Here is a 27,174-nt window from a genome sequence, read left to right as displayed (position 1 = left end):
TGTGTGCACGAGGCAGGGGAGAGGGCCAAGTGTGGGGAGCGCTGCTGGGCTGGGAGGCCTGGCCCTGGGCAGGTGGGGACCCCCGCCCCGCTGGGCCAGACGCTTGGGGCCGTTCCTTCGCACCAACTCCCCACCGTGTCCCAGATGTTACAGAAATAACAGCACGATGTGGGCGATCAGCAAGGGAGCCGCGTGACTCTCCCACTGGCGCAGCCGCCACTGGGAAGGGCCTCTGCTCAGTGTCCTTTCTTAGTCCGCCATCTGATGCTACTGAATGATGGAAGACACAGAGGCTGTGGCTCTTCTGGCCTGCAGTCTCTTGCCATCTGGAGGAAGGGCAGGGCCAACCCAGCAGGGACCCCTCAAGCCAGGATCGCGCTGGTATTATGCCGAGTGGTGGAGACTAGCCGAGTGTGGGAGCACAAGAGAGGTGTCGTGGTTCGTCCCCCCACCCCTCAGGGCCTCCTGCCCCAGTTCCACTGAGGTCAGCTTCCTGCCTTGGACAGTAGCTCCCAGGGCTCCCCCTCAGCTCCGCCGGCTACGCGCAGGCATCCGGGACACCAGGTGGCGCTGGTGCTCCGCGAGTCTCCGCCGGTCTCGCCCCGCCCGCCCCGCCGCCTCTGGCCCCGCCCCCGGACGCCGGACCGTGCGGACGCCAGAACCGGGCTGCTGCGGCGGGCGGACGCGGTGCGCGGAGCGGACCGAACCGGTCTCCCGCCGGCAGAGTGTCCGCCTCGGCTCCGCTTGGCGTCCCGGGCCCTGGAGGACCTCCGGCAGACGACAGGTGACGCGCCCGTGGAGCGGAGCGGTGGGCGTCGGGGCGGGGCACGCTTGGGGCCCGCTGGTCCTCGCCGGACGGCACAAGACCCGGCTCGGCCGCCCCCTCCCCGCCCCGCGCGGCCCGGGCCCGAGGCGGGAAGGCAGGCCAAGGCTGAGGAGATGGTCTGTCCAGAGGGAGGTGCTAGTTTTGCCAGGTCTCAGGGCGTGTTTTCAGTCGGCGCTCGGCCTGCGGCGTTTCCACGTGCTGGACGTTTGGGTCCCAAAGTTGCGCGCGAACAAGGTGGTGAGCGTGGGTTCGAGAAGACACGTTTCCCCGCTTGTCAGAGAGCCAGGGACAGTCCAGAGATGCTGCCTTTACGTTTTCTCTGCCTGGCGGACCGCCCTGCTGCCTGAGAGTCTAGACAGAAGCTACCCGAGTTCAAACGCGGGGAGTTTGCACTCCCTGAGTGTGCAGTCCACGCACTTGCTGCCGCCTGGTGGGGAGCGGGGAGCTTCCCACCGACCGCGGGCTTCCGTCCCCTGAGCTTTGGCCAACAGGCTGTGGACGCGAGGGACCGGAGCTTGAGACGTGCTGGGGAGCTGGGCTTGGCGGCTCGCACGTCTGCCATGGCTAAGAGCATTCCCGGCGGGCGAGTGGGCCTGCGCCGCAGGGAGGACCCCACCTGGAGCTCGGAGTCCCCCGCAGCTGCGCTGGGTGCGGGTGAGGCAGTTGTTCTGGGACCTGAGCGCCGTCCTGCTGTTTCAGGTTGACATTACGGCAGCGTCTGGGAAAGTGGGTGGGAGCTGGGAGCAGTAAACGGTTACTGCCTGGAAGGGGCCTGCTGGGGACTCTGTGCGTGTCCCCCCACTCCCAGGGCTCAAGCCCTTTGGGAACTCAGCTACGGGGGGTCCCTGTTCGTTCCCTCGGGTTTCTCTCCTTCGGCGCTGAGCCGCCGAGACCAGGAGCTGGGCAGGCCTCCCTTGGGCTGCTGCTGGCCTTTTGGAACTGGCGCCCTGGATTCAGTTTGGGGCTCTAAGTTTTCTTTTTGGGTTCAATCACGTGTTTAAAATGAGTTTTTTAAAAAAAATACATGTGATCTAGCCGCGGGCGCACCTCTCCCCTGCACTCACCAGCGGGCTGCGTGGGGCTGCGGGGAGCCTAGTGCTCAGGACTGACCGAGGACCTCACAGGTTGTGGGTGGGGGGGCTCCCTCCCTGAGACCCCTCTCCCTGTGAGGGGTGTGTCGGCAGCCGATGAACCAGGGCCCCTCTTCCTCCAGGTCTCTGTTCCTCTCCAAGAAGTCAACTCTGGCCCCGAGCCCAGCCCTGAGCTCCCTGCTACGGCCACGGCTGCCCAGCCTGCTGAACACGCCTGGCGCAGGTGTCCAAGCCCTGCTGTCGCCTCGACCCCCACCACAGCCAGCCACCTGGTGGACAAGGTGAGTCTCCTGCTGGGGTGAGGGGAGGGTGACCTGGGGGACGCCGGGGTGGCCGCAGATTACCAGCTGCTATTAGGGCCCAGTCATGGCTGTGGTGAGCGAGAGGAGGCCCGGGTGCCCCCAGTGGAGTGAGGGCTCGGGGTTTGGGGCAGGCGGTTCTAGACCGTCTTTGAGCTATGCTGAGTGTGTGCTGAGCAGGAGCTCCGTGCTTCAGGGTGGGGGCGGGGGGCAGAGGGAGACCCCACCGGCTGCACTGGGACCCTGTGTCCTCCTGGGGAGCCCGGCGCCGCGCCCACCTTCATTCCACACACCGCCAGCCCTTCAGAATACGAAAGATAGTTTATTGAATCTGTACATTTCCATTAAAATCTTTACACATAAAAGCTCTGTAACAAACATCACAACTTAGTGTTCTCTGTCACATAAATAAAATATACACTAAGATGTACGTCTTCCGCAACAGGGAACGCGGGAACAGCACGGCAGGAGGTGGCCGTCACCCTAGGAGGGCGGCGTGCGGAAGCGGATCTTCTTGGCTGTTTCCACGTCGGACTTGGCAACCAAAAACCGCATCTTCTTGCCCCCGTTCCGGATCAGGTCCACAGCTCTGAAACCCAGCGCAGGGGGAGGAGGAGGGAGCCAGGCTCGCGTCGCGGGGACTCCCCGCAGGCCCAGCCTCAGGACAGGTGAGGCAGGCAGGGCTTTGGGGGAACCTGGGATAGGGACCCACTCTGTCACCCTGCTGTGACACACCGCCTCGAGGGGCTCCCCGGTGGGGCTGCTGTGTGCTCAGAGGTTGAGGGAGCCGGCTGAGCGCTGCGCCTCTGCTCCCTCACACCCAGCCCAGGGTCGGGATGGGACCTGCTCATGGGCCAGGGGCTCCCCTGGTGGCTGTAGCACGAGGGCGGGGGGTACCTCAGGTAGCTGACACCCGTCAGGCTGCTGCCGTTCACCTCCAGGATGCGGTCTCCCAGGGACAGGCGGCCGTCCGAAGCCGCAGGACTGCCCGGGAGCAGGGTCTGGATGTAGAGCCCCGGGGCGCCCAGCGGCGTGTGCTGGGGGAGAAGTGTCGGCCTCAGGCTTCCGTGCGCCTGGGCCCGGCTCCCTCACGAGCTCTGCCACGGGGCTGCGAGGGCAGCACCAGACACCGTCACGTCCCCTGCAGGCCCTTCCCTCCTCTCAGAAGCCTCTGAGCCACCCGCTATACTCTTAGCCCAGACCCTGGTCCCAGCCTTCCCCACGAGCTGGGGGCCAGTAAAGAGAGGGCCCGGCCCAGCAGAGCCCAGAGGGCCACTCACCAGCCCGTCGATCAGGCCCATCCCCAGCCCGGAGGGGCCCCGCTCCAGCTCCACAACGAAGACGTAGCAGAAATCCTCCGTGCTGGAGCTGCGGCTGGGAGGGGCCGGAAGGGGCTCATCCTCAGGACCCACGCTGTCCCCTGGGTGGGCAGGGAGCGGGGGGGCTGTCTGCACTGCTGTGGCAGCCTGTCCCCAGGAAGGGTGCTCACTGTGTTCTAGCAAGTCCCCAACTACTGTCAGGATAAGGGGTCCAGGTCACACCCTCGTGTGTTTGGAAGAGGCACCCCCATCCACCTCATGGCTGGCCCTTTCCAGGGCCGAACAGGGGCCTCTGCTCAGGCTCATTCTGAGACCCTGCTTCCTCCCTCTGCACCTCTAAGTGCTGACTCCACCCCTGTCCACCCCCGATGTCTGACCCGGCCCCCCAGCCCAGCACCAGGGCCCCGAGCGAGCCTGCCCCCTTCTTGAGCTGGAGCCACCCGGAAGGACCTGTGGTTGTGGCCCCAGCACTCAGATCTCCAGGACCACGGCTGGCACTGCCACGGCCTCGAGATCCCCATCCCTCTGCTTCCCTTCTTCTGTGCTTGTCTCCTGAGCCATCCCTCCCTGCCTCCCCCTATCCTCAGGGTAGCGACTTGGTCCCACAGATGGCTCCGCATGGCCCAGCCGCCCTCTGGCATCCTGGGCGGGCACTGCGAGCCCCAGGTGAACATAACGCCAGGACCTCACGGGTGGCATGACTCCCAAGGGGCTCTGCCAGGTGGCAACAGGGCTGGGGTGCGAGCATGAGCCTGGGGACAGGTCTCACCTTCTGGAGCTGCGTTCCTCCTCCCTTCCAGGAGCACTTTCCCACAGGTGCCTCTAGGCTCGGGCCAGTCCGGGACAGCGGGCTCGAGGCTGAGTGGGGTGCTGGGAGGCGTGAGTAGACACGAGGAGTCTACGTGCAGGGGGCCAGCCTGGGGGCCCCCGCGGCTCTGCCTTCCTGAAAGGCCCTGTGCACGGGGAGCCCCCGCAGAAGCCAGAGTGCGCCCCTGGCCAGCTTCACGGGCTCCCCTGCAAACTAGCGGGCCGCTCTGGCCCTCAGAGGTGGTGTGGTGCGGGCCCTGGGCGGCAAGGGGGAGAAAGAACTCAGGGACTTGGCGGCCAGGCGTGGTGGGAGAACAAGAGGGGCTCCGGGCACTCCCAGGCCCTGAGCTGGCTGCCCCTGGCCCCCCTGCTGTCCGAGTCCACGCACCCCCAACTGCACCCGGTACCTCGAGGCCCCCCGGTTGGGAGGGCCCCCCAACGGGGCTGGGCTTGCTACGCAGACTCCACAGGAAATGGCGGATGTAGAGAAGGTGCTGGTAGATGCTGTCGTCCAGGCAGTCGGCCTCCAAGTCCACCTGGAAGCCCTCGCTCGGCAACACAATGGGTGGCGGGTTTTCATAGGACTCCAGGACCTCCTCTGTTGGGGGAGGGGCGGGGGACGGCATGACAGGCCCAGCAAGACCAGACTTCCTGTTCCTCCCCAGGTGTGCCAGCCACCCCCACCCCACACCATCAGGACAGGGGACGCCGCCATGGGGCATCCGGGCAAAGGCAGCCTGCCCAGACCAGCGCTCCGCCGTCTGTGTCCAGTGACCCGCCAGGGCAAAGCTCGAGCTGCTGGCTGGAACCTCTGCCCACAGTGGGCCCCCGACACTTCCCCTCCGGGCACCCCTCCCACCGCCCCCATCCACTGTGATCTGCATGTGGCCCTGGGACCCAGATGGTGGGGGGCATGTCTGCCCTAAAACAGACCCGCCCCATGGGGGCCCCCGGCAGAGCACCCCCACGTGGCAGGCCTCCAAAGTGAGGAGCCCACAGTCCTGCTCAGAGCAGTGGCTTTGTCCAGGTTGAACCCCTAGGGGACAGGGACACGGTTTCCAACTGTAGTTTCTACCTCCTTGTAATTTGTGTGTGTCATGGTGTATCGTGCAGCAGAGATACGTCCCTAGTTGTGAGACACACACAGGCCCACGTAGGCCATATATGCGCATGCACGTGGCAAGTACACTGTCTCCGCATGCAGACCCTGCTCTCCTCTTGGTCGGCTATGCCCCAAGTGAGGCCGCAGCCTCGGGCTCCTCAATGGGTAGGACCCAGCCTGACCGGAGGTTGGATCTAGGTCATGGCCTGTGGGCTCTGACTACCCCCACCCCCTTCTGTGAGGGTCTCCAGGTCCCCAGGTGGGGGACAGGGTAGGGTGTTCCCAGAAGATGGCGCCCAGGATGAAGGTCCCCAAGGCTCTGCACGCTCCCATAGGAAGTCCCCCAGGGAGCTCCCTTTTGCCCCAACATGGCGCACAGGGCCCCCAGCTCCTGGCCCAGAGGCGGCTCACCTGACTTGAAGGCATCAGGGCTGTCCTGGGCGCCTGGCTCCCAGGCACTCATGGGGCCCACAGCTGAGGCCAGCTGGTACTGGGTCAGCAGCCGGTGCAGCTGCGCGGGGCTCAGGGTGGGGAAGGCGGCCCGCAGGTTTGCCCAGCTCATCTGTGTGACAAGAAGCAGCTCATGATCAAAGGCTCCCGGATGGCACAGCCATACCCCCAGGAGGGGTGTTCTAGGCACTTGGGCAGGGGCAGAGGGCCTGGGCTGCCTGGCCCCGTGCTCCCAGCTCGCTCACACAGGCCTTGGCACCCCTGGGGACCGGTGAGGTCACTAAGGGGCCCAGGGGGCAGCCAGCAGGCACCCCACCCAGGGCTCTGTCTACTGACTACACCTACCACCACGTCATCCCCCCGCCCCCGGAGCTGAGAAGGGAGGGAAAGAGTCCCAGGGATTTGAAAAGTGGGATTCCTGCTTTATAGCACGAGAGACCCAACCCACCAGGCTGAAAGGAAAGCATAAATGCAAAGCCTTCTACCACCTGGGACCCCCAAGATTGGCTCTGTGGGCACAGGACAGGGAGGCTCCCTCAAGTGGGACCAGCAGCCCAAGCTGTGCAGAAGAAGGTGAACTTATGCGTGAAATCCAGCAGCCTGCACCGTTCGCTGCAACCCTGGTCTCCACTGGCCAGGGACGCCCCTCCTCTCTGGTTTTCTGGGTCCCTCTCTCCTCTGTGGGTAAATCCGCTTCTCTGTGACGCCGTCATTCATGACTGCCATTGGAGGCGCTGGCCCAACTCGTGCCCTCTGGGGCCCTCAGCTTCTGACTTGGCTCTTGAAAGTCAGAAAGCACCCTGATGGCTCATCTCCAGGATGTGTCCTGTCTTATTCTTCCAGAAAGTTAGGCTTCTCATGGCCGTGGTTCCGACATCGCGGCGCTCAGCCCCCTGCAAGTCTGCTCCCCCTTCAAGCTCTTGGCTCCTGGCTGCGTGCTCTGGAACCTCAGGGAAAGTGGGGGAGGGGCGTATTGGTCCCCCCACCACCAGCATGCCACAGCAGCCACCTCCCCTGCTCTTTCCTGACTCAGTGTTTGAAGCCTGGGCCTCACCGGCGGGTCCTTCTCTCTTCCCTCCCTTTGCTCCTCTGCTTCTCTCTTCTGGGTTTACTGCCAAGAGGCTGGGGCTGTGGGTAGCCAGTGCCTTTGCTGGAGGGACAACCGTGTCCTGAGGCTACCTTGTTGGGGTGCAGGGCAGCCTCTGGGAGCTGCACCCTTGCCCACCAGCTCAGGATGGCCTCTGTTGGCCTGAGGCAGTACCTTTGGGGAATCCCGGCCTCCGTCCCATGGCTGTGCAGCATCCAGGGCTGGTGTCAGCGCAGGCCCAGCACACTCCCGTGTCCTTACCTGAGTGCAGGGACACTTTTCTGGGTGACTTCCTGGACTTTTGTCTCCCGATCTTGCCACTGAGTCCTTCCTCTCCGCTGTCATGGTTTTAGTTTCCAAGAATCCTTTTGGTTCTTTTATAAAGTCCTGTTGTTATTTTACAGACACTAAGTCTTCTCTTTAGGAAGATTTTTTTTTTTTTTTTTTAAGTTTCTTCTCCCTGAAGTCTGTTTCAGGGGATGGTGAACTGTGGCCTGAGGCCTATATTTATAGGGCCCTCGAGCTAAAAATGGTTTTCAGATTTTTATAAAAGCATTAAAACAACAAAGAACCTGGGGTGGCCAAATTCTCCATGGCCCACGAAGGCTGAAATAGCGACCACGCAGCCCTTCACAGAGAAGTCTGCCAACCCGATCCGTGTCTCCCACCCCCTCTCCCCACATCCGTCTCTCGTGTCGGAATCCGCTCCCTCCCATTCCCGGAGAGGGTGCTGAGTCTGCCCGGCCGGCTCACGGTGGGACGCAGGTCTGCACCCCCCAGGCTGTCACCAACCACCCAGCACGGCCAGGCCAGCCTCCTGCCACGGGGAGGGCACAGGCCCCACCGAGCAGGCGGCACTCAAGCTCCCTGGCCCCCAGGAAGCCTCCTTGCCGTCTGCGCTCTAGAACTCAGCCCAGGCGCCTGGCCATGCGGGAAGGGACAGTAGGACCCAGCGCCACCGCTTCGTCCTCTTCCTGTGCGTCTCTCGCATTGACGAAGGTGGCTGACGAAGGTGGCGGGGCGCCGAGTGGGTTGCTGGTGGCCTGTGACCTCCGACCTCCGTGCACGCATCTGTGACATCTGGGCCGCAGCCCCTGTGGCAGGGCAGCCACGACAAACTCCGAACAGGCAGCCGCGCGCCCATTCCTCTGAGCAGTTTTAAATGTTTTCCGCAGTTTGACGAAGACGCAGTCATTACTATTTGTCAACGTCCGTGCTGAAGATGTCCCCTTCTCTGTTTCCACGCTGGCTGTTGGTGACTTCCCACTTCCGTTCTGCTCTCCAGCAGGCCCAAGGCCTGTTGCTCCTCTGCTCTCTCTTCACACTGCTGGGTTTGGCTGCTCCCGGGCCAGGACCTTCCTTCTCGGGCCAGTTCTCTATGCGTTCTTGGGCCTTTTCCGCGGCTCAGATGGTCACCCGCCTCCTAGCTTGACGCGTCGCATCTCCTCTGCGTCTTCTCCCTGGGGGCTCGTGCCACCGAGAAGCCAACCACATGCCCAGGTTCCATCCGTGATCTGCACCCACATGTCCTGTTTCTGAATTTTCTCTGGTGAAACCACGTGTCACTTTAAGAATAAAACAACCCAGTAACTTAACATTTTGACACCTGAGCAGGATCTCGGCCCCAGCACGTGGGAGGTTGTCTGTACCCGCTGAGCAATCCGTGGCCGTGGGGCCCCGGCGTGGCCAGCACGAGGCTGAGGTTGCTGTGCAGGCAGCTGGTCACACCCCGCGGGTGCGCAGCCAGCCAGCAGCTACCGCTGTTACTTAGAGCACCGGTGACCCAAAAGCACGTGAGACCTTGTGTGTGGTGACCCTCAGGCTGAGACAGAGGCTCAGACTTGACACCAGACAGGCAGGTCTGTGATCCCCACGGGGGTGTCCTACTGGCTACGCTCAAGGTGCCCATGATCCTGACGCTCCCAGCGGCGCCAGCCATGCGGACCTCTCCCCATGGTCCCTGGGGCACTACTGCCAGGCGGGAAAGGGACACCACTGGTTCGCTTTCATGGATCATCCGTGACCACTGTCCGGTAGCTACCGGGGGGCTAGGAGGGGGGTTCCTAGCTTCCTGTCGTGCCTCCGACAAGTGACCACACACAGTTCCGGGAGCCAGATGTCCCCAGACATGGGGCCAAAGCCAAGGAGCCAGCACGGCTGCATCCTCCTTGCACACATGGGCCATCCGAATCCAGCTGAGGCCCATGCCCAGCTTCTGGAGGCCGCCATGGCCCACAGTCCCTCTGCAGAGCCAGCTGGGCCATCAAGTCCCTCCTCCCGTCCTCTCTCGGACCCAGGCTTCTGCCTCCCTCTTCCGCTTCTAAGCATCATGTGCTTAGATGGGGCCCAGTGGACAAGCGAAGGAGGCCCCCATCTCGGAGCCCCTGACCATCACATGTGCAGAGCCCCCGGGCGTGTGGGGTCAGACGGTGCGGGGCCTCCTGCCTGCAGGTGGGCACAGCTGTGGGACAGAAGCCTTCTGCAAGCTCTCGGGGCCCCAGAAGCCAGGGCCGTGACCCTCGCCCGATCTGTCCGGCGCCCCCCTACCTGGATGAGCTGCGCACGGGGCGTGGCCAGCAAGTTGAGGGTGCAGGAAAGCTTCCGGAAGAAGCGCTCCCCGGCCTCCCCGTGGCCAGCACTCCGCATCCACTCCAGGAGCTGCTGCAGGCGGGCGCAGGCCTGGACGCCGCGGGGCCAGTGGAAGCAGCTCAGAGAGGGGCCTGGAGCCGGGACACAAGGTCACACCTGATGCCGAGCAGCCCCTCCCAGATGGCGGGCATCCCGCCTCCCCAACGCCTGTCCTCCCTGATGCAAAGCCTCTGAGAACAGGCCTGATAACCGAACACGGGTTTCCAAGGCCCCTAGCCTGCTTCTGGACCCCTCTCTGGGAGGGAGGGCTGGAACACCCACAGAATCCCAAATGCAAAGACCATCGCACCTACAGCCGAGGACCCCTGCTCCCACCCAGATCCTGCCCATGGACCCCGACCAGCCCTGGAAGGTCACGCTGATGATATGTGCCATGGGTCTGCAGCACGGCATGGTCACATCCCTGTGTCCCAATGGGGCCCCCTGGCTGGAAGGAACTGGCACCCCAAGACCCTGGCAGTGAGGAGAGCCAGGGGTGCAGAGGCCACGCCCCTTCTCTGAGCCGGTCCCTCCTTCACTCCCCGCTAGGGCTGTGTGGAGATAAAAGGAACCGGAAAAGGCCCGTGCAGACCCCACCCCTACCCTGGGGCCGCTCTGCAGACCCTGCCGGACAGTACTGCTCCCGGAGGTGCCCGCTCTGCCGCAGAAGCTGCTCTCCTGGGCCTCGCCCTGCCACCTAGACCCCCAGGCAGTGAGATGCCTCAGCACCCCAGTGCCCGCCAGCACCCGCTTGGCTTCTCCCGCAGCAGGGGTAGGGGTCCCCAGCGCCCCCGGGCCTCACCCTTATCCAGGAGCTGGTTGAAGAGCAGAGTGCTGGAGAAGAAAAAGAGGTAGGCCAGCACCTGCGAGGCGATCTCGGGGTGCACCCGGAACTGCCGCAGGAGGTCCATGGTGGCCTGGTACACGGACACGACATGGCGCAGCTCCTCGGGCAGCTGGGGGGTGGAGCACCAGCTCTCCCGGCGCTCCGTCTGGAAAGGGGGGCACTCCAGCAGGGCCGGGAGGCAGACGTACAGGGACTGGGGGCGACAGGGAGACACCAGCTGCACACAAGGCCTTGCCTGGCCTGCGTGCGCGTCCTGCCGGACACGCCCCAGCCGCCTAGGGCCAGCCCCGGGTAAAGATGCAGAGGACACCCGGAGGGGGAGGCAGCCCCGGCCCAAGGGCTGCCAGAGATGCCCCACAGGTCTGGGGGGGAGGGGAGCTGTGCCTTCCTGTTTTAGCAGACAGAAGAGTGGCCCCAGGCAGCCAGCTGGTCTCTCGGTACCGGCGCACCCCTCCCGCGGAGCCGAGCTGGGCACGGCAGCCTGGGCGCCAAGGCAGCAGCCCTGGCGGAAGGCCGGGGGACGGCAGGCACCCACACTCATCTCGGGGGTGACAGGGCAGCATCGGCCGCTCCCCAGAAACAAGGTGAACGCACACCTCCCTGGGGAGTCCTTGGCTGCCACCACCCCTCAAGGTGATCCTGGGACAACAGGTCAAGGGCCACGCGCATCCCCACTTGGACCCCTGGGCATGTGGACTGGGGGCTTCTCCCCGTTTGGCCGAGACACTGAGGCTGTGTCCTCCTCAACACGGGGCTCCGCGCAGCTGGGAGCAACTGAGCACGGGGCTGCCTGACTCAACCACCTTAACCCCATCGCTTCTCCGAGCACTGTCCTCAGCACACTGTCCCCAACCAACCCTTCTTGCTTCCTGCTGGAGAGCAGCTGGGCCAGGCTCCACACGCCCCAGCAAATCCATCCGAGTTCACACTCATTCTTGGCAAGTCCCCTGGGCTCCCCGAGTCAGGACCACCTGCCACAGGGGCCCCTCCTCTCTCCACCTGCCTGCACCCTCTCCATACCCAGAGGCTCCATCGCCCTCTCTGCTCACCGCAATGGCCACCGGTGCCCACGGAGGCCATGCTCCACCTTCCAAATCACTGCCCAGAGCCTCCAGCACCGCGGGCCCTGCACGGCCGGCTGCCTCCCAGGACAAGGGCGATGCACGCAGGAGGTTGAGGAGCTGGGAGCCAGCCCTCGAGGGCACAGAGGCAGCCATTAGAGCCCCAAATCCTCGAGCAGTGGTGGGGCGAGCACCCGTCTCCTTCCCGGCGCCCCGCCCCCAGCCCGGTGGTGGGGGGACATGAGGAGCACCCCCTGCCGCGTGGGAGCGAGCCAGCCGCGTGCCGCACCTTGGAGACGTAGTACACGCACTGCTGGAAGGCGTGCAGAATGACCTCCTCCAGCACCGCCATGGCCTCCTCGCTGGCCGTCAGCGCGCAGGAGAACAGCGACTCCCTGGAGCCTACGGGGAGACGGCAGCACACAGTCACCCCTGGAGTGCGCAGGCCACGTCCCCATCTGGGGTTTGGGGCCGCAAGAGCCAAAGCCACCCAGCCCGGCCGGCTGCCCCCTGCCAGCCCGGCTGTCGCGCCTTCCCAGGGCCCTGTACTCCCAGGCCCAGCCATGCCAAAGCCATGAGAGGTGCATCCGCGGCTCGTTAGTGAGCAGACTCCGGACACGTTTTCTGCTGGAACCAGCAGCCCCGGCAAGAGCAGATTCTGACCCAGGTCCCCTGCAGCCACTTCTCACTCCACACACAGGTCAAAGGCACACCGGCCGGAGCTCCGAAGGAGACCGTCACTCCCCAGAACTGTGATGTTTCCGAGAAGACAGAAACCTAATGGCCTACGTGCCCCGTTCTCCCCCCAGCACCCGGGAGAGACTGCCCGGAATCTCCACAGCCCCACGGAGGGAGGCAGCCTTGGCTCCATGCGGGTCCCCCAGAACCACAGGCCCAGGGGCCTCCACCTCCCCCATCAGGCTGGAGCTGAGCCTGGGCGGCTGGCAGGGAGGCTGCCCAGCAGGGTGACGGGGTGCCCGTGGATGCCCGGTGATTCCTTCCTTCTGGGAGGGGTTTCTGCAAAGGCAAGAAGCCTGGGGGTGGGAGGGGGGAAGGGGAATGTCCTGAAGGGCCCCCCCACCGACACGGGAGGCACGCAGCGCCCCAGCAGCACTCAGCCGGAGTGCCCATGGCCTGGTCTCCCGCCCGCTCAGCAACTCGCTTCGCTGCGGAGCCGCGGGCAGTCAGCTGGGACGCGTGTGTCACGCCGAGACGGGCGCTGCTCATCTTGCTACGGCCTTTTCATTCCCACGCAGCGCAGGTCCCACGGTCTTGGGCTCTCCTCCCAGGGCTGGGAGGGAGGCGCTGGGTCTGACGGGGCTCCAGGAGCACAGAATGGAAACAGAGACCCCTCCCCCTGCAACATCTGGATGCACCACTGTTCAAGGCACTTCTCTTTGCAGGGCTCGGGTCTCTCCTGCCCCTGGGCCCACAGACCACCCCCGAAGGGCTCACTCCCCTGGAACCCGCCAGAGGCCTGCCCCACGTGCCCAGGGTCCTCCCCTGAGCCCGGCAGCCCCACTGGCTTTCAGAGGAGAGGTAAATCAGGCAACTTTGGGGGTCCCGTGGCTTGGGGGAGCAAGAAGCTCTTACTAGGCTGCTGGGCTGTAGCAACCCCAGGCTTACAGAAGCACGCAAGGTGCCCACTGCTGACCATGGCCCCTGTAGATCAAACATGACCCCCGGCCGACCGAAGCCAGCAGGACCCGGACCAAGAAACCAGTTCCGAACCCTCTCCCTAGAGCGGGGCCCGGATCAGGGGACCTCCTAGGCAGCCAACTTGTCTGAGAAAGCCCACCTCTACCCCCTGCAGGGGCATGAGAGCTCTGGCAGAGGAGGGACGGCAGAAAGAGGAGGAGGCCAGGATTCTGTGGAACACAGCCATGGGGAGGCTCCCGGCAGATGCCACATGGGTCTCTCTGATGCCACGGGGAAACCAGCTGAAACACCTGCTCCCGTGGTGCAGGCTCTGCTGGGTTGCTCCCAGATACAGGGTCCCTGTGCTCAGTTTCCGACCAAGCTGACACTCACAGAAGCCCTTTGGGGGTCGGAGGCCTGTACTTGAGGCCCCCAGATCCATAATGGCTAAGGCAAAGCCACGAAGGCACCCAGAGAGCTCTCCGTGGATAAAATGCCCCCAACCCCTGCTGGGCCCACCTCCCGGCTGCCCAGGGGAGGGAGGCGTCCTGGGTAAGAGCTTGGAACAACCGAGATTGTGTGCGGAACGCAAAGGCGATTTTCCAGTATTCAGGACGTGACATCTGTTTTCAGAATTCTTCCCACAGAAATTTCCTGCTGAAGGTCAGGAGGCCGAGAGGCGACTCTAACCTGGCCTCTGGCCTCTGCTGATGTGATGTTTCCTCCAAGCTCTCCAGCGCCTGCCCCCACACAGGACACTGTTTGTGGGACGCCCGGGTCCTGCCACAGCTTCCCCCGCCCACGCACTCCCCAGGGTGGACAGAGGCAGGGCCCCGGCCACGCAGCAGCTCTCTCTCCCAGCATCAGCCAGCCTAAGCGACCTCCAGGGCCAGACCAAAAATAACTCCCTCCGAGAGCAGAGGCAGCAGCTACGGAAGCGGAGCCCCCACCAGCTCTAAGTAGCCCGTTTAACGCAGCCAGATGCGGGGTCCCTGTGCACGGGCAGCAGGCCCGACGGGACCCAAAGACCACAGCCTCTCCGCAGAGCGTGTGAAACCAGGGCGGACGAGATGGGGCCGCGGGACTCACCCACCAACACTGTGCCCAGAAGCCACGGCAGCAGCAGTTCTCCCCGCTTACTCTGCTGTGGCCAGGATGGGGGGACTTGCTGTCAACACCCCCAACCTCAGAAGGGCCACAGGCGCTTGGAGACCGGCCAGAGGCCCAGTGCTCCCCGGCCAGCGCCACGTCCAGAAGAGGGGCCCCTCCGTTCGGAACCTCTGGAGGCCACAAGGAGACCGGCTTCGGAGGAGGGAGGCCCGAGGTTCTGGAAGCACCGTGCTCGGGACAGCCCAGTGCCCTGGCTTTGGAGACGCACAGGGAAGGCCGTTTATGTCATATTCAGGGGAAAAAAACAGGTAACGGGCTACTTCAGGCCCAGGCCTCGGGACAGAGCACACAGCAGCCCGGCCGCGAGGTCTCACCGGACGCCTTGCACAACGTTCACCCAAGGATAACAGGGATGGGGGCAATAGGTCAACAGGCCTGAATGCCCACTGGGACACAGAAGGTTCTAGTACATCCCTCTACATCTCCCCAGAAGCCCTAATTCCCAGGCCCCAGAAGCCCAAGGAAGTTCCCAATGTCCCTTTCACTGTGAGGTGGGGGATAAGAAAACACAAAGAAGCCATGACTGACGAGAAGGGACCCAGACACAGCGGCTGGCTCTGTGTCCCATCACCCCGACACGTCCCTGCCAGGCCTCCTCCACTGGCTCCACGTGGCCCAGCACTGGCCCAGCTGGCCCTCCGGCCCACCCATCTGCAGAGCTCCCAGGTGGCCGAGCCAGCACACAGTAGGACAGCCTGCCCTGTGCAGACCACCGCTCCTCACCGTCAGCCACCAGGAGCCCCTCAGCTCTGGGAATCTAGCCCCTCCTGGGGGCTCAGCAGGGTCCCACACCACCTGGACGAGGTCCAGGGCCGGGTCCAGGGCCCCAGGCTATGTGCTCGGGGTTCTTCCACACGGAGCCCACGGCCACCCCCCCCGGGAGACACAGCTAAGCACAAAGACGCCTAGCTGCGTCCGGCAGACTGAGCCCACGGGGAGCCTTGGCCAGGCCCGGCCTGCCTGCCTGGCTTCCCTCCCAGCTCCGGGGGGAGCAGGGGGTGGGGGGGCAGCCTTCAGGGGCAGGGCCGCTGACCACGCCTGCCGAGGACCCCCCCACCACAGGGACAGAGGTGGGTGAGCAGCTCTGGTTTTGTTACAGGAGTGAAGGAGCTGGATCAAAACCAGGCTCACCCACGGAAGGCTGTGGCCCCGGCCCCTGGAGCTACCCCACCCTCCTTCCCCGCTCGTTCCGGGGGCCACGAGGCAGACCCGTGGCAACTGAAGTCCCAGCCAGCCTCAGGGCCCGGCTGAAGCCACCCTCTTCTGGAAGCCCCCACCTCTGGCTGCCCCAGGCAGTCTCTCCCAGTGCTGCCATCTCAGGTGCTGCGGGCATATCCCCTGCCACAGAGTCCCAAAGCCACCCAGCCCCTGGGGCACCGTGTCTCCTCTCAGAAACCCCAGAGCCTCCAGTAAGGGAGAGCCCGGGGCCGAGGCACCGCATGCTTTCTACCAGCCTCCCCAGGTGACACGCGGCGGAAGACACTGAGTGCATGACAAACAGGGGACACGAGGCTGGGTCTGCCTGACCGCCAGGGTCACCCCCTCTCAGAGGGACCCCGACACAGCGCCACCTCCCTTGGTTTGAGCAGCCAACTCCAGCCTGGGATGAAGAGGGGCCAGGCCGCTGCCCCCCCCCAGGGGCCCCCCGTCCCCCCACTCGCCCCGGAGCAGCAGCCCGCACCTGTGACGTCCAGCTCCTCCTCCAGACTCTGCATGTAGAGCGGGCACTTCTGCTGGATGAAGTAGAGCAGCTCCACCGAGTTGGACATCCAGAAGAGAATGTGCTGCAGGTCCGGGACCAGGCCCGCCATGGGGAAGCTGGCCAGGGACAGGGGTTCCTGGCTGCCGAGACAGAGGACCCAGAGTTAGTCCCGGACAGGCCCCCGGGAAGGGAGGCCGGATCAGCACTGTGCACACAAGGACGTTCATTCCAACAGGACACCAGTGGGACCCCAGCAAACCCACCGCGGCCCGGCTGGGACAGGGGGTACACAGACAAGCTGCGGGACACGTGGGCTGGAGATGCACGCCCTCCAGACGGTGCAGGAAGGGCCACCAGGGGCCACAGCCCTTGGGAAAGGACGCTCGTAAACTCTTCTCGCATCTTCTCTTCTGGGACTGAGATGAGGAGGACGCGTGGAGGAACGCGTGGGTGTGTACAGGAGGGGGCGGCTGGCGGGCGGGAGCAGGAGCCCGAGTGTCAGGCTGTCGCTGACGCTAAAACGGCAGCAAACGAACTGCTGTGGGAGGCGCACGGGCAGGATTAGCTAAAAACTCCTGGTCGTAGCCGGAAGATGGTGTGGAGAGTCTGTGAGTCAGACAAGGCCCTGAGAGCGCGTCACTGGGAGACTTAGGGTTAACAGTCAGGAAAGCAGAAGCTGCCCAATTCGGGCCTGGTGCTGCCCACACAAACTCTTCACACGGACTCCCCTGCTAGGGCCGCACGTGTCGCTGCAGCTCGTTAAATCAGAAAGCTTCCAGGCACCAGGCACAGGGCTGGAATCTTCCCGCCCCTCTGATGCCCATTACAAGCCTGGGCGACAGCCAGCTCGGGCTGGAGGTAGCCCTGGGGGCACTCCTCCCTCCTGAGCCGGCACCTTGAGACTCTATGCTCCCTTTCTGGGGGACGATGGCAACATCAGGGCCACCCGTCTCCTGGGTCCAGCGGGGTCCGGCCCAGCCCAGATCCACCCCAGGCCCCTCTCCTCGCCTCTGGTCTCCTGTGCACCAGCCCCTGGGATCCAGGACCTTGTGCCTATGGCAGGAAGCCCCCAGCACTGTCCTGAGCCACTCTCCAGAAGTCCGGGGGAGGAGGCGGCAAGGCCATGCCGAGCTCTGGGGTTTCCTCGACTGCAAGCATCAAGGGCCAGTCTCTCTGGGCCTGATGTCCTGTCTTGTCGCACCCACACAGTGGAGGCAGGTCAGCAGGATGCGCTGTGGTGGCCTCTGAGGATGCCCGAGCCTGGTGGCTGCAGGGCCAGGACACGGTCTCCGGGGCTGGCATGACTGTATCCAGGGACTCTCCTGACAGGTGAGCACAGATCCGTTGAGCAGCAAAGCACCCAGATGTGACTCAGGTCTGTCTGCGAGGGACAGCACCCTGGGGGCCCAGCGGTGCAAGTGACCCGGCGCCAGAATAGCAACTCTGTAGGCAGACCAACAGGGGCAGGCCAGGCGGTGGCATCTGCGAGGACAGTGCTGTCCCCGGGCCCGGCCCGGGTACAGGGCCCTTTGTCCTGCCTGGCGGGCATCACAGCAGCTCAGGGACTTCCTGTCGTTCATGATGGTCACAGCCAGGGTCACGGTGGCCGGCTTGTGAGGCAGCCCCCGTGGGCCCGGGCGGGGACCTCAGGCTCCCACGTACACGTTCCTCTCGTGCCTGCAGTTTCATTGCTCTGACGTAGCTTCGCTCGTGTCACTGCGGTGTGACCGCTCTCTCTGCCCTGCTCCCCGCGAGGGAAGGCAGTGGCTTTGGGCCGGGTGTCCTTGCTCTCACTGCTAGGTAGGTCTGCGGCCGCCGCCCCCCGCTCGTCTTCCAGAGCCCCGAGTGCTGCGGGTCAGTAAGAAAGGATCAATTGGGCTCTTCGGAGCCGAAGTCCATTGTGTTTTCCACATCCGCGGCCCTTCTCAATTTCACCCAGAACTCAAAGGGACAGAAGGGCCTCTCCTGACAAGTCAACCACCAGGTATGGCCAAGTGGCGTTTCGGAGTCGAATCGCAGCACACCTGCCCCCGCAGGCCACACGCAGCAGCGCACGAACTCGGGGGCTCCGGGCCCTCCCTTCAAGCGAGCACCGAGCAGAAGCAACAGTTTCACGGATGGAAACCCAAAAGCAGACAAGTGGGATGACCTCACGCTGCCAAGCTCCTGCACAGCGGAGGAAGCCAAAGCAGAGTGAAAAAGCCACCCACGGCACGCGAGAAACACTTGCAAACCCTGCATCTGAGCGGGGCTAGTTTCCAGACCCGGGAGGAACGCCGATCATTCGAAAGCAAAAAACACTAACAACCTGAATAAAAAATGGGTTGAAGACCTGAAGAGAGACTTCTCCAGAGAAGACCTCCAGACGGCCAGTGGGCACACGGGGAGGTGCTCAGCCTCGCCAACCGCCAGGTGAACGCAAACCAAAGCCACGACGCACACTCGCCTCGTACCTGTTGGAGTGGCCGTCGTCGAAAGGGCAAGAGATGACAAGTGTAGGAGAGGGTGTGGAGAGACCGGGGACCCTTGTGCACTGCTGGGGGGTGGGTGCAAAAGGGAGTTGCCGCTGTGGGAAACAGGACGGACACCCTCAGAACATGGACAATGGCGCCGCCGTCTGACCCGGCAAGTCCACGTCTGCGTATTCACGTGAAGGAACCGATCGGTATCGCCGAGCGGTGCCCGGGTCAGTGCCGCACGGCTGCCGATACGGGACATGCGGGTCACACTCAGTGTCCACGGACGGAGGACAGGGTAAAAACGAAATCTGGTACGTGGTCTGATGAAATGTATTTCAGCCTTTAAAAAAGGAAACCCTGCAGTGTGGTAGGACACAGATGAGCCCTGAAGACATTCCGCGAAGCAGACTGAGCCGATCGCAGAAGGAAAAATACCACAAGATTCCGCTGAGATATCTGAGAAGGTCCAACCCACACAGAATGGTGGCTGCCAGGGGCTGGAGGGAGGGAGAGACTGGAAACTGCTAATATGCACTTCAGAACTTAAAGGGGTGGTTTTTGGGGCGCCTGGGTGACTCAGCTAGATAAGCCTCTGCCTTCGGCTCAGGTCGTGATCCCAGCGTCCTGGGATCAAGCCCTGTATTGGTCTCCCTGCTCAGCGGGGAGTCTGCTTCTCCCTCCCCCTCTACTGCTCCCCATGCTTGTGCTCTCTCTCTCTGTCAAATAAATAAAATCTTAAAAAATTTTTTAAAAATTTTATTAAGTTTTTATTTATTTGACAGAGATCACATGTAGAAAGAGAGGCAGGCAGAGAGAGAGGAAGGGAAGCAGGCTCCCCGCTGAGCAGAGAGTCGGATGCAGGGCTCGATCCCAGGACCCTGGGATCACGACCTGAGCCGAAGGCAGAGGCTTTAACCCACTGAGCCATCCAGGTGCCCCTAAAAAACTTTTTTAAAATAAAAATAATAATTAGGTGTTTTTTTACCACAATAAAATAAATAAAAATAAGCCAAATCACTGATTGCACCAATATAAATTTTTAAAAACCTATTTGGGAAGCATATAGGAGAGAAATTATTCCCAAAAAGAAAATCAAATGCATTTTTGCTAACAAAAATTAAACTAAAATTTAAGAAGTTCTAAAAATATTCAAAATTCAAAGAAATTAAAATAGGAATTATGCAAGAATAAGGAAATAATAAAGAGGTTAATGGAGCAGAAATCAAAACCCAAGTGAGCAGAAACAACAAAACTGGTCCTTTTAAACATGACAACAAACAAATCCCTGGGAAGATAAATCGAAGGGAGGTAAGTGGAAAAGACATAAATCCAACAGGAACTAAATACAAGAGAGATGAAAATAGGCCCAAAAGAATACCAGGAACAATTTTATCCCAGTAACTTGGAGGACAAAAGCAGAAGTCCCCAAAATCAATACAAGCAGAGGGACAGAACCAGACACACCGATAATCACTGACGAAGCAGGTCGGGCCGGGGCGCCCAGACGCTCCCACAGGCTACCTCGCCAGCCCCCACGGCCTCACCACACACGACCTGACGCGGGGAACTGGAAACAGACCAGGCGGCCCCGTTCGCTTTCTGGGAACCTTGCTATTAAAGTCAGACCAGGACAATGGGTGAAAAATCCTAGATCACTTTGACGTGTGAATTCAGGTGAAAAATGCTAATTAAAATGTCCACAAACTGTCAGTCACCATCCTGCACAAATCCGTAGCCACGAAGAGCTGAATCCCAGGGACTCGGCCACGGATCCGGATGGGAAGAGCAGCCAGCGCCGCGCCCGCGCTCACAGGCGCCCGGGGAGAAGGCCGAGGACCACGGGGGCAAAAAAGCCACGAGGTGAAGGTCCCCAGTCGCCCGCAGTGTGACAAGAAGCACAGCACGAGAGCCTGAAGCCCGCGGGGCACAATGTTCATGACGTGAAGCTCTGGGTGTGGGTTCTTGGGTGACTGCTGTTGTCTGTGCTTTTCTACATTTTGGCAGCGAACCAAAAACTGTTTAAAAAGGAGAAAGGCAGCATTCCCTGGGGATGGACACGGGGCTGTTTTTTGGCCCTAACAACAGGCGTTCTGGACGCAGACCGGGCAGGAGCTGCTGGGGTGAGGCCTCAGTTTCCCCGATGAGTGGGCACTCGGGAGGAGGAGGAGCTAGTTAGGGTGAGGGCTGGGCAAGCCCCTAAATCCTCGGCTCCATCCCCTCCAGGCCCCAACACCACCTGGAAGCCAGCCTGTCCCTCAGGCTGGGGGGCAAGGGTGAGGTGGCCACACCTGCCCCGGGGTCCCCAAGGCCAGCCCCTCACACAGAAAGCCTAGAGCACGGTGGTTGGCGCTGTTGTCTCCACCGCCTTCTGAGGGGCCTGGTCTACACTGAGCGCCGCAGGGTGAGCTGGGCGGCAGAGCCCAGGCCTCCCAGAGCAGACTCGGCCTTGGGGGTACTGCACTGGGCCCTGAACACGTCCCCTGTTGTCAGCTCGGGCCAAAAAGCCCGCGTGTGTGAGTGACAGGAGCCGCACTCCACCTCCAGCCATCGGCGCATGGGGGAGGGGGGTGGGGGGGGACTGCAGCCCCAGGCTCCAGTCCCTGCCTGCAACAGGGGCGGAGCCGAGTCCTTGCCTGTCGCAGGACCAGGACACGCCGAAGCACTATGGCTACAGCATAGTCGTTGTGGACCAGCGGCAGACACAAGGGTCGAGCAGACCATGGACCCAGCTGCGATGGGCAGGAACCAGCCCTGTGACCACAGCCCCTTGGCTGCTGCTGCACCCGCACAGCCCAGAGGGACAGCCAAGCGCACTTGCAGTGATATCGTGGGGCTCTGCTGCGTGCCAGGGCGGGATTCCAATGCAGGCGAAGTGCATGGGGTGTCCACGCTCACTGTCTCCCAAGCGTCCACGGCAGAACCACACGGCACGCTGCCCCGGGGGCACGTGGCTTGTTCTAGCCTCTGCGCTTATGGACGAGGACTTAGGAGTGGGCCGCGTGCGCCCCGTGTGCCAGCACCTTATGGCAGGGCCTCCTCGGGAGTGCACACGGCTGGGTGGCTGCACGTGCCCGTCCCCATCATTAACACCAGTTTCCCAAGTCCCAGCAGCACTCTGCACGCAACGACAGGGCTTTCAATGGACATGGACTGCCCTAGCTCCACGCCCGGAGTCTGCATTCTCCCGAAGAGGCGGGCTCGCTGGAGCACCGTCGTTAGGGGAAGTGAAGGCAGGACGAGGCTCTGGAGAGGTTCTCGCCTACTCGGTCTAACGGGTGCCCTGGAGAAACTCCCCAAACCCAGCGTTTCCCAGGGGCTGAGCACAGACATGGAAACAGCCACTCAGAGACAGAAGGACAGTGCGACAGAAGCCCATAGCTGACCCCAAAGGTCTGCCACCCCCATCTTGGCCCCATGGGGCAGTGCAGGTCTCCCGGGATCTAGGGGCCCACGGGGAAGCCAGACTTACAGCTGCGCCTGCTTCTCCGCCAGTTCTTTGGTTTTCTCCTACAGTTCCAAAGACAAGAGAGCAAACATGAGAAAACACAGGATGCGCTCCATGAGAACACCACTAAATCCACGGGACGCCGTCCACCTAAAAACCACGGCGCTGTTGCGGCAGACATCCTGCACCGTGCGGGCCGTTTACCGGAAGCGCGGCTGGAAAGGCTAAGTTTCCGTTCCATTCCTGAATGTGACCTGCGCACTTCCCGCAGCAGACACAACCTACACCCGCTGGCTGACGGAACCACTGGCGCGGTGAGAAGTAAAGCGGTCACGCATTTCACACACCCCGGAATGAACACTCAACACCGCTTACCGTTGAGCCTCACACACAGGCTCTCTGGCATCCGCCACTGGGGCAGTGAGTAGACGGACGTGTGCTCAGGTGTCCACAGTAGTTAAACATCCCAGCAGGGACTCAGGCTTAACCAACATTTTCTGTCCTTTTTAATCAAGAAATGGTTCCTGCGGGGTACCTGGGTGGCTCAGTCGGGGTCCTGGGATCGAACCCTGTGTCAGGCTCTCTGCTCAGCGGGGAGCCTGCTTCCTCCCCTCTCTCTCTCTGCCTGCTTGTGATCTCTCTCTCTCTCTCTGTCGAATAAATAAATATTTTTTAAAAAAGAAAAAGGAAAAGAAACGGTTCCTGCTTTCGTAGCAAGTTGTCTTCTGTCTAAGCAGAGCCCTAGCTGCTGACCCCGTGCCTTGTTCTAGGATCTGCCTCGAGTGGGTGGGAGATAGAGCAGTTGATGCCCAAGACACAGACGGACAAACGAAATGTCGGGCTCTCAGAAGACCAGGGCTGAGGCCCACGAACAGGGGAAGCATGTGGGGAGGCACACAGGGAATGGCCTAGGTCTGGATTCCTCTGCTTTTGAGCTCCAGACCTTGGATGAGGTTGTTAAACTCGACAAGCCTCAGTTTCCCCAGCTTGGACATGTCCTATGGCACAGGCATCATAGCGTCTGACTCACTAGGAAGTGTCCGCCCCAGAGCTGACTTAGGATGGGACCGTGTTCTGTGTAGACAGTCACCACAGGCCCCGGTGTGGTCGGGTTCCCGCATGGCACGGACTTGACCTGGCCCGAGCACAGACCACACGAGGGAAGCGACCACACCAGGACAGTCCCAACATGATCCACGCAGGAACCCTGGGAGGTTCAGATGCCCGCGATGCACACGGGTAACTTACACAGATCTCTGGACGTGACGGCCCATGTTGGTTTTTGCTTTTAAAAGGCTTTGAACATTTTAAATGTGGGTTTTAATCTTAGGACCCCATCCAGTTTCTACAATCTACGCAGTTTACAGGCCAGGATGAATGGGCAACTCTTGGAGGGACTGCGTGTAACCACCAGCCATGCTTTGGGTCCCCGGGGAGTCCAGGCACTAGAGGGTGGGAGGGGCCAGGAGTCGGTGGGGGTCCTGAGAGCTGGACCCAGGCAGCCTGCAGCGCGCTTGCCCCGGCCCTGCAGGGACAGGCCTGCACTTGCCCCCAGGGGATGCCTGGCGGGGCCCGGAGCCATTTCCGGGAGGGGAAGGGAGCTCAGGCAGGCAGCAGGTGGAGCCCAGGGGCTCTGGCTGACATCGGACCACATGCAGGCCAGCCCCCCAGCCGGGCCCAAACAGGCGTGGTACTGTGCTCTAGACACCCTGACGGAGGGAAGTGTTTCCATGTACAGAAGCCAGCCAGTCCCGTGACCCCACCACCAGCTGATGAGGGCTCCACACCAGAGTGCTGGCGGAAGCCCTGCTTGCTCCTGGCAGAAAGCATGGGGCACGAAGGCCAAGTGGGTGTTGGGGCTCGGGGGCTCCGGGGCATGCTGTGGCTGGGAGGGACACGGGACCAGAGCTCAGGATGCCACAGCTGACTGCACAGGGACAGAGCGCCACAGAGGACACCCTGGGCTCACTGGGTGTGCACAGGCAGGGCAGGCTGGCCCTCAGACTTCCCACAGGTGGCCCCAGTTCCCACCCAGCTCCTCCCATAGCCATAAGCACCCTCCCACCTGCCACGGACGCACCCAACACGCCTGTGACTGACCCAGACTGTCTCTCGGATGGCCTTGGCGATCTTGAGCAGCAGCTGCCCGAATGAGCCAGGTTCCAGGCGGGTAGCCGAGTGCTGGATGCAGAGGCAGAGGAGGAAGGCGGGGGCCAGCTTGTGGTCGTCCCCCCCAGGCTCAACCAGCGTCAGGATTCTCTGCAGCAGCGTGTCCTCCACCTCTGGCTCGAACTCCAGGTGCAGCGGCCTCGGCCGGGGCAGGGTGGCAGGCGCGGAGCCAGAGGCTGAGGTGCCCCGGGCCCGGAGCGCGGCTCCGCACAGCCCACAGCTCCGTGGCATGGCACGCAGCCGGGCCAGGGCCTGGGCAGGCAGGGGCTGGGCCTGCGCTGGGTCCTTGAACAGCAACAGGTAGTAGAGGCCAAGGGAGAGCAGGTCCCCGTGGCGCAGCACCACGGCCCGGCCTCCGACCTCCGCGAAGTTGACAGAGACAGGCGCCCCGGGGATGGGTTCCAGCACCAGCCTGCTCGCCGCCGGCTCTGGGCCGGGGGGCTGGTGCCTGCGGATGGTGCAGTGCAGGGGCAGGATATCTGGGGCCGAGAGGCTGACGCTGGGCTTGCTGGACGGGGTCCTCTGGCCCACCGTATGCTGCTCCCGGTTCAGCAGGTACACCAGGCTATCCTGAAATGCAAATACTAGCCCTCAGGAGCAGGACACCACCTTGGGCAAATCTGTCACTGGGAAGAAAGGAAAAGGTGTCCCCATCTCTGGTCACCTAAGCCACATGGCCAGGGCTGCCATCCTGGGCCAGCCCTGCCCTGGAGCCCTTCCTAGCTTACTGCTGGCCCCAGCCTGCCCCACACTGGGCACCCACGCTGTCCCCAGGAGGGGGGGCACACCAGAGGAGGAGGAGGCACCAGAGGAGGAGGAGGCACCAGAGGAGGCCTCGGGGGCACACCGGACACCTAGGGATGACTCCAGCTCAGAGACAACAGAGGCCCGACAAGGGCTGCGCTGGGCACAGTCACTGGCTCACAGGCATGGCCAAGAGCCACCAAGCACCCCCACCCCTGCCGGTGATCTGTGACCCAGGAAGGCAAACTCCTTCCCCTGTGGCTCCAGCTCAGCGAGGACAGATGCCTCCTCGAGAGACAGCGTCTCCCCAAACCCTCATGCACTGACACTGTTTCATAAACAAGAAACTTCCTGTAAGAAAACTCCTGAGCCTGTGTTTCTAGAGCAATAGGTCTTAGCAGTGCAGAAAGCAGATGTCAGGCTAAAGACCGAGTCTGCACCCAGAAGAACCAGCGGGATCGGGCCGCACCAGCCTGCACCAAGACGGGCCCCTGACGCTGGCCTCCCAGTGTGTGCGGTGACCACTGGGGGCCCTCGACTTAGCTCCGCCTCACGGGAATGCGACAAGTCACACCCACAACTGAAGGTCTAACGCGCTAGTGAGACGCGCCGTGTATGGAGAAGCGCGCTGAGGACGCACATGCCAAGGGCGCCCTCCCCTCCCGACCCTGCCCAAGGAACCCCCCACCCCCGACCTCTCCGCGGGGAGTCCACCTAAGGACTCCTTCCCTCCAGCTCTTGCCTGTGGGCTGGAGTGGAGCCCCAGGAAAGTCTCGCCCGTAACCCTGTCCGGCATCCTGTCTACAGCTTGCAGGCGCCAGGCTGGGTTTGGTAGGACTAAGCTGAGCTCGGAGAGCCACACAGCGCACACCGGTGGAGCCTGAAGGGGGCTCAGCAAACCGGCGGGGAGCAGAGGAGCCGGGAGGAAGAGCCGGCAGGAGCTTCTGGGGAATCCGCCTCTCTAGCCAAGGGCCCCCCCACAGACATGGTGGGAAGCATGGGCCTGGGGGCCTGAGGAGGCGGCTTCCCGCAGCGCACTCGGGGCCGTGTGCCCCACAAGCCTGCCAAGCACCCATCTGGACAAGGGGGCGGGCCCATGTCGGGGTCCCCCACAGCCAGGGCACGGCATGGCCTGAGACACCGCCTGGAAGATGGCAGACGATTCTTTGAGAAGGAACCTGGTATTAGGTGAGCTCCCCTGCCCGCGGGCTCCTGCTGGGGCCTGGACAGAGAATGCTCTGGAAACCAAGCCTAGGGGAAGCCTCTGCTCCCTCCAGAATCTAGGACAGCCCCGCTTCCACAGCCTCTTCAACGCCAGAGCTGATTTGGCGGCTCGGACCACTCCGTGGGGTGGGGGCGGCCGGGAGGCGGGCAGGGGTGCTCACGTGCTGCTGGCTGTAGCCCTGCAGGAGGAGCAGGTGGGGTGACTCGTAGAGGGAGAAGCGCATGGTGTCCCGGGAGCGCTCCTCGGGGCCCTGGGTGGCGGCTGAGCTCAGGCTGCTCTCACTGACGGTGCGGCGCAGCTGGGGCGTGGGGGGGCTCCGGGCGCCCCCTGAAGCCAGGACTGGGGTTCCCTTGGCACGGTGCCGCTGCAGCCTCCGGGCCTGGGCGTTTATCCCTGAAACAGAAGCAACATGGGGCAAATGGTCAGAGGCTAACTGAGGCTCGCCTCTGGGCACCGCTGAATTCAGATCTCACAGACCCACGAGTGACACCAGGCACCATCTGCTCAGCAGAGCTGGAGAAGCGCGTGAGATTCCACCCTTTGACCCCATCCCGGCCAGGCCAGGACACCTCTGGGGCTTCCTCCAAAAAGCAGGCAGCCCAGCCGTCCATGACCTGAGATGCCCTGCAGGAGCCCATGACCCACCCCATCCCTACCAGCGGCACCGCAGCCCCTCCCCTCCCGATGCCAAACCCACTGCAGCATCAACTTCTGCTGGGTCACCATGCTCATGTGAGTCGCTGCCCTGTCCCCAGAGCCCTGCTGGCCTACCAACGTGTGTGCACACGTGTGCATGGGGGGGGGACAGTGCCCATGTGCACGTACACGAGTACATGTTGTGACCAGGTGAGACGAGAACCCTGCATGGTCCCCCCACACCCCCTTTACAGTGCCCTCGTCACCCGCACGTTCCCCCCACCACCACCTTTACAGTACCCGCGTCACCTGCACAGTCTCCCCGCACACCTCTTTACCGTGCCCTCATCGCCTGGCGCACTGAGCCGGCTGGTCTGTCTGGGACAGAATGGCTGCTTGTCCCCTGAGGCCGCCAGGGCCAGGTCAGAATGCACATGCATGCACGGACACACACACATGCAAACACGCA

General features: G+C 62.8%; 1 protein-coding gene and 1 long non-coding RNA gene across 6 annotated transcripts in view; one reads left to right on the top strand and one right to left on the bottom strand.

Moving 5' to 3' along the window:
• The first annotated feature begins 752 nt into the window (after positions 1 to 752).
• Positions 753 to 2,766, top strand: LOC116876529. 2 transcript variants are annotated; one of them, XR_004384402.1, is made up of 3 exons: positions 753 to 784; positions 2,040 to 2,198; positions 2,662 to 2,766. It is a non-coding gene; the product is annotated as an uncharacterized LOC116876529 (long non-coding RNA). The 2 variants fall into 2 exon arrangements; XR_004384403.1 differs by lacking the exon at positions 753 to 784 and adding an exon at positions 1,439 to 1,480.
• The window catches only part of RADIL (Rap associating with DIL domain), a 66,859-nt gene continuing 42,203 nt past the window's right edge, over positions 2,519 to 27,174 (bottom strand). For 3 of the 4 annotated variants that reach the window (XM_032872769.1, XM_032872766.1, XM_032872768.1), the window contains exons 2-13: positions 26,230 to 26,462; positions 24,032 to 24,670; positions 21,956 to 21,993; positions 16,007 to 16,167; positions 11,807 to 11,919; positions 10,412 to 10,649; positions 9,529 to 9,701; positions 5,856 to 6,006; positions 4,750 to 4,940; positions 4,305 to 4,599; positions 3,497 to 3,636; positions 2,933 to 3,253 (exon numbers count right to left, since the gene is read on the bottom strand). In XM_032872769.1, the coding sequence (XP_032728660.1) occupies positions 2,933 to 3,253; positions 3,497 to 3,636; positions 4,305 to 4,599; positions 4,750 to 4,940; positions 5,856 to 6,006; positions 9,529 to 9,701; positions 10,412 to 10,649; positions 11,807 to 11,919; positions 16,007 to 16,167; positions 21,956 to 21,993; positions 24,032 to 24,670; positions 26,230 to 26,292 (2,523 nt within the window). In that variant the 5' untranslated portion in view covers positions 26,293 to 26,462. Of the gene's footprint in view, positions 2,806 to 2,932; positions 3,254 to 3,496; positions 3,637 to 4,304; positions 4,600 to 4,749; positions 4,941 to 5,855; positions 6,007 to 9,528; positions 9,702 to 10,411; positions 10,650 to 11,806; positions 11,920 to 16,006; positions 16,168 to 21,955; positions 21,994 to 24,031; positions 24,671 to 26,229; positions 26,463 to 27,174 lie in introns of those variants that run through there. The other variant, XM_032872767.1, reaches the window with a different exon arrangement.

This window comes from Lontra canadensis, unplaced genomic scaffold, assembly GCF_010015895.1.
Source record: "Lontra canadensis isolate GAN:19392208 unplaced genomic scaffold, GSC_riverotter_1.0 scaffold45, whole genome shotgun sequence".
Lineage (NCBI taxonomy): Eukaryota > Metazoa > Chordata > Mammalia > Carnivora > Mustelidae > Lontra > Lontra canadensis.
This window is presented reverse-complemented; position numbering and strand designations above follow the sequence as displayed.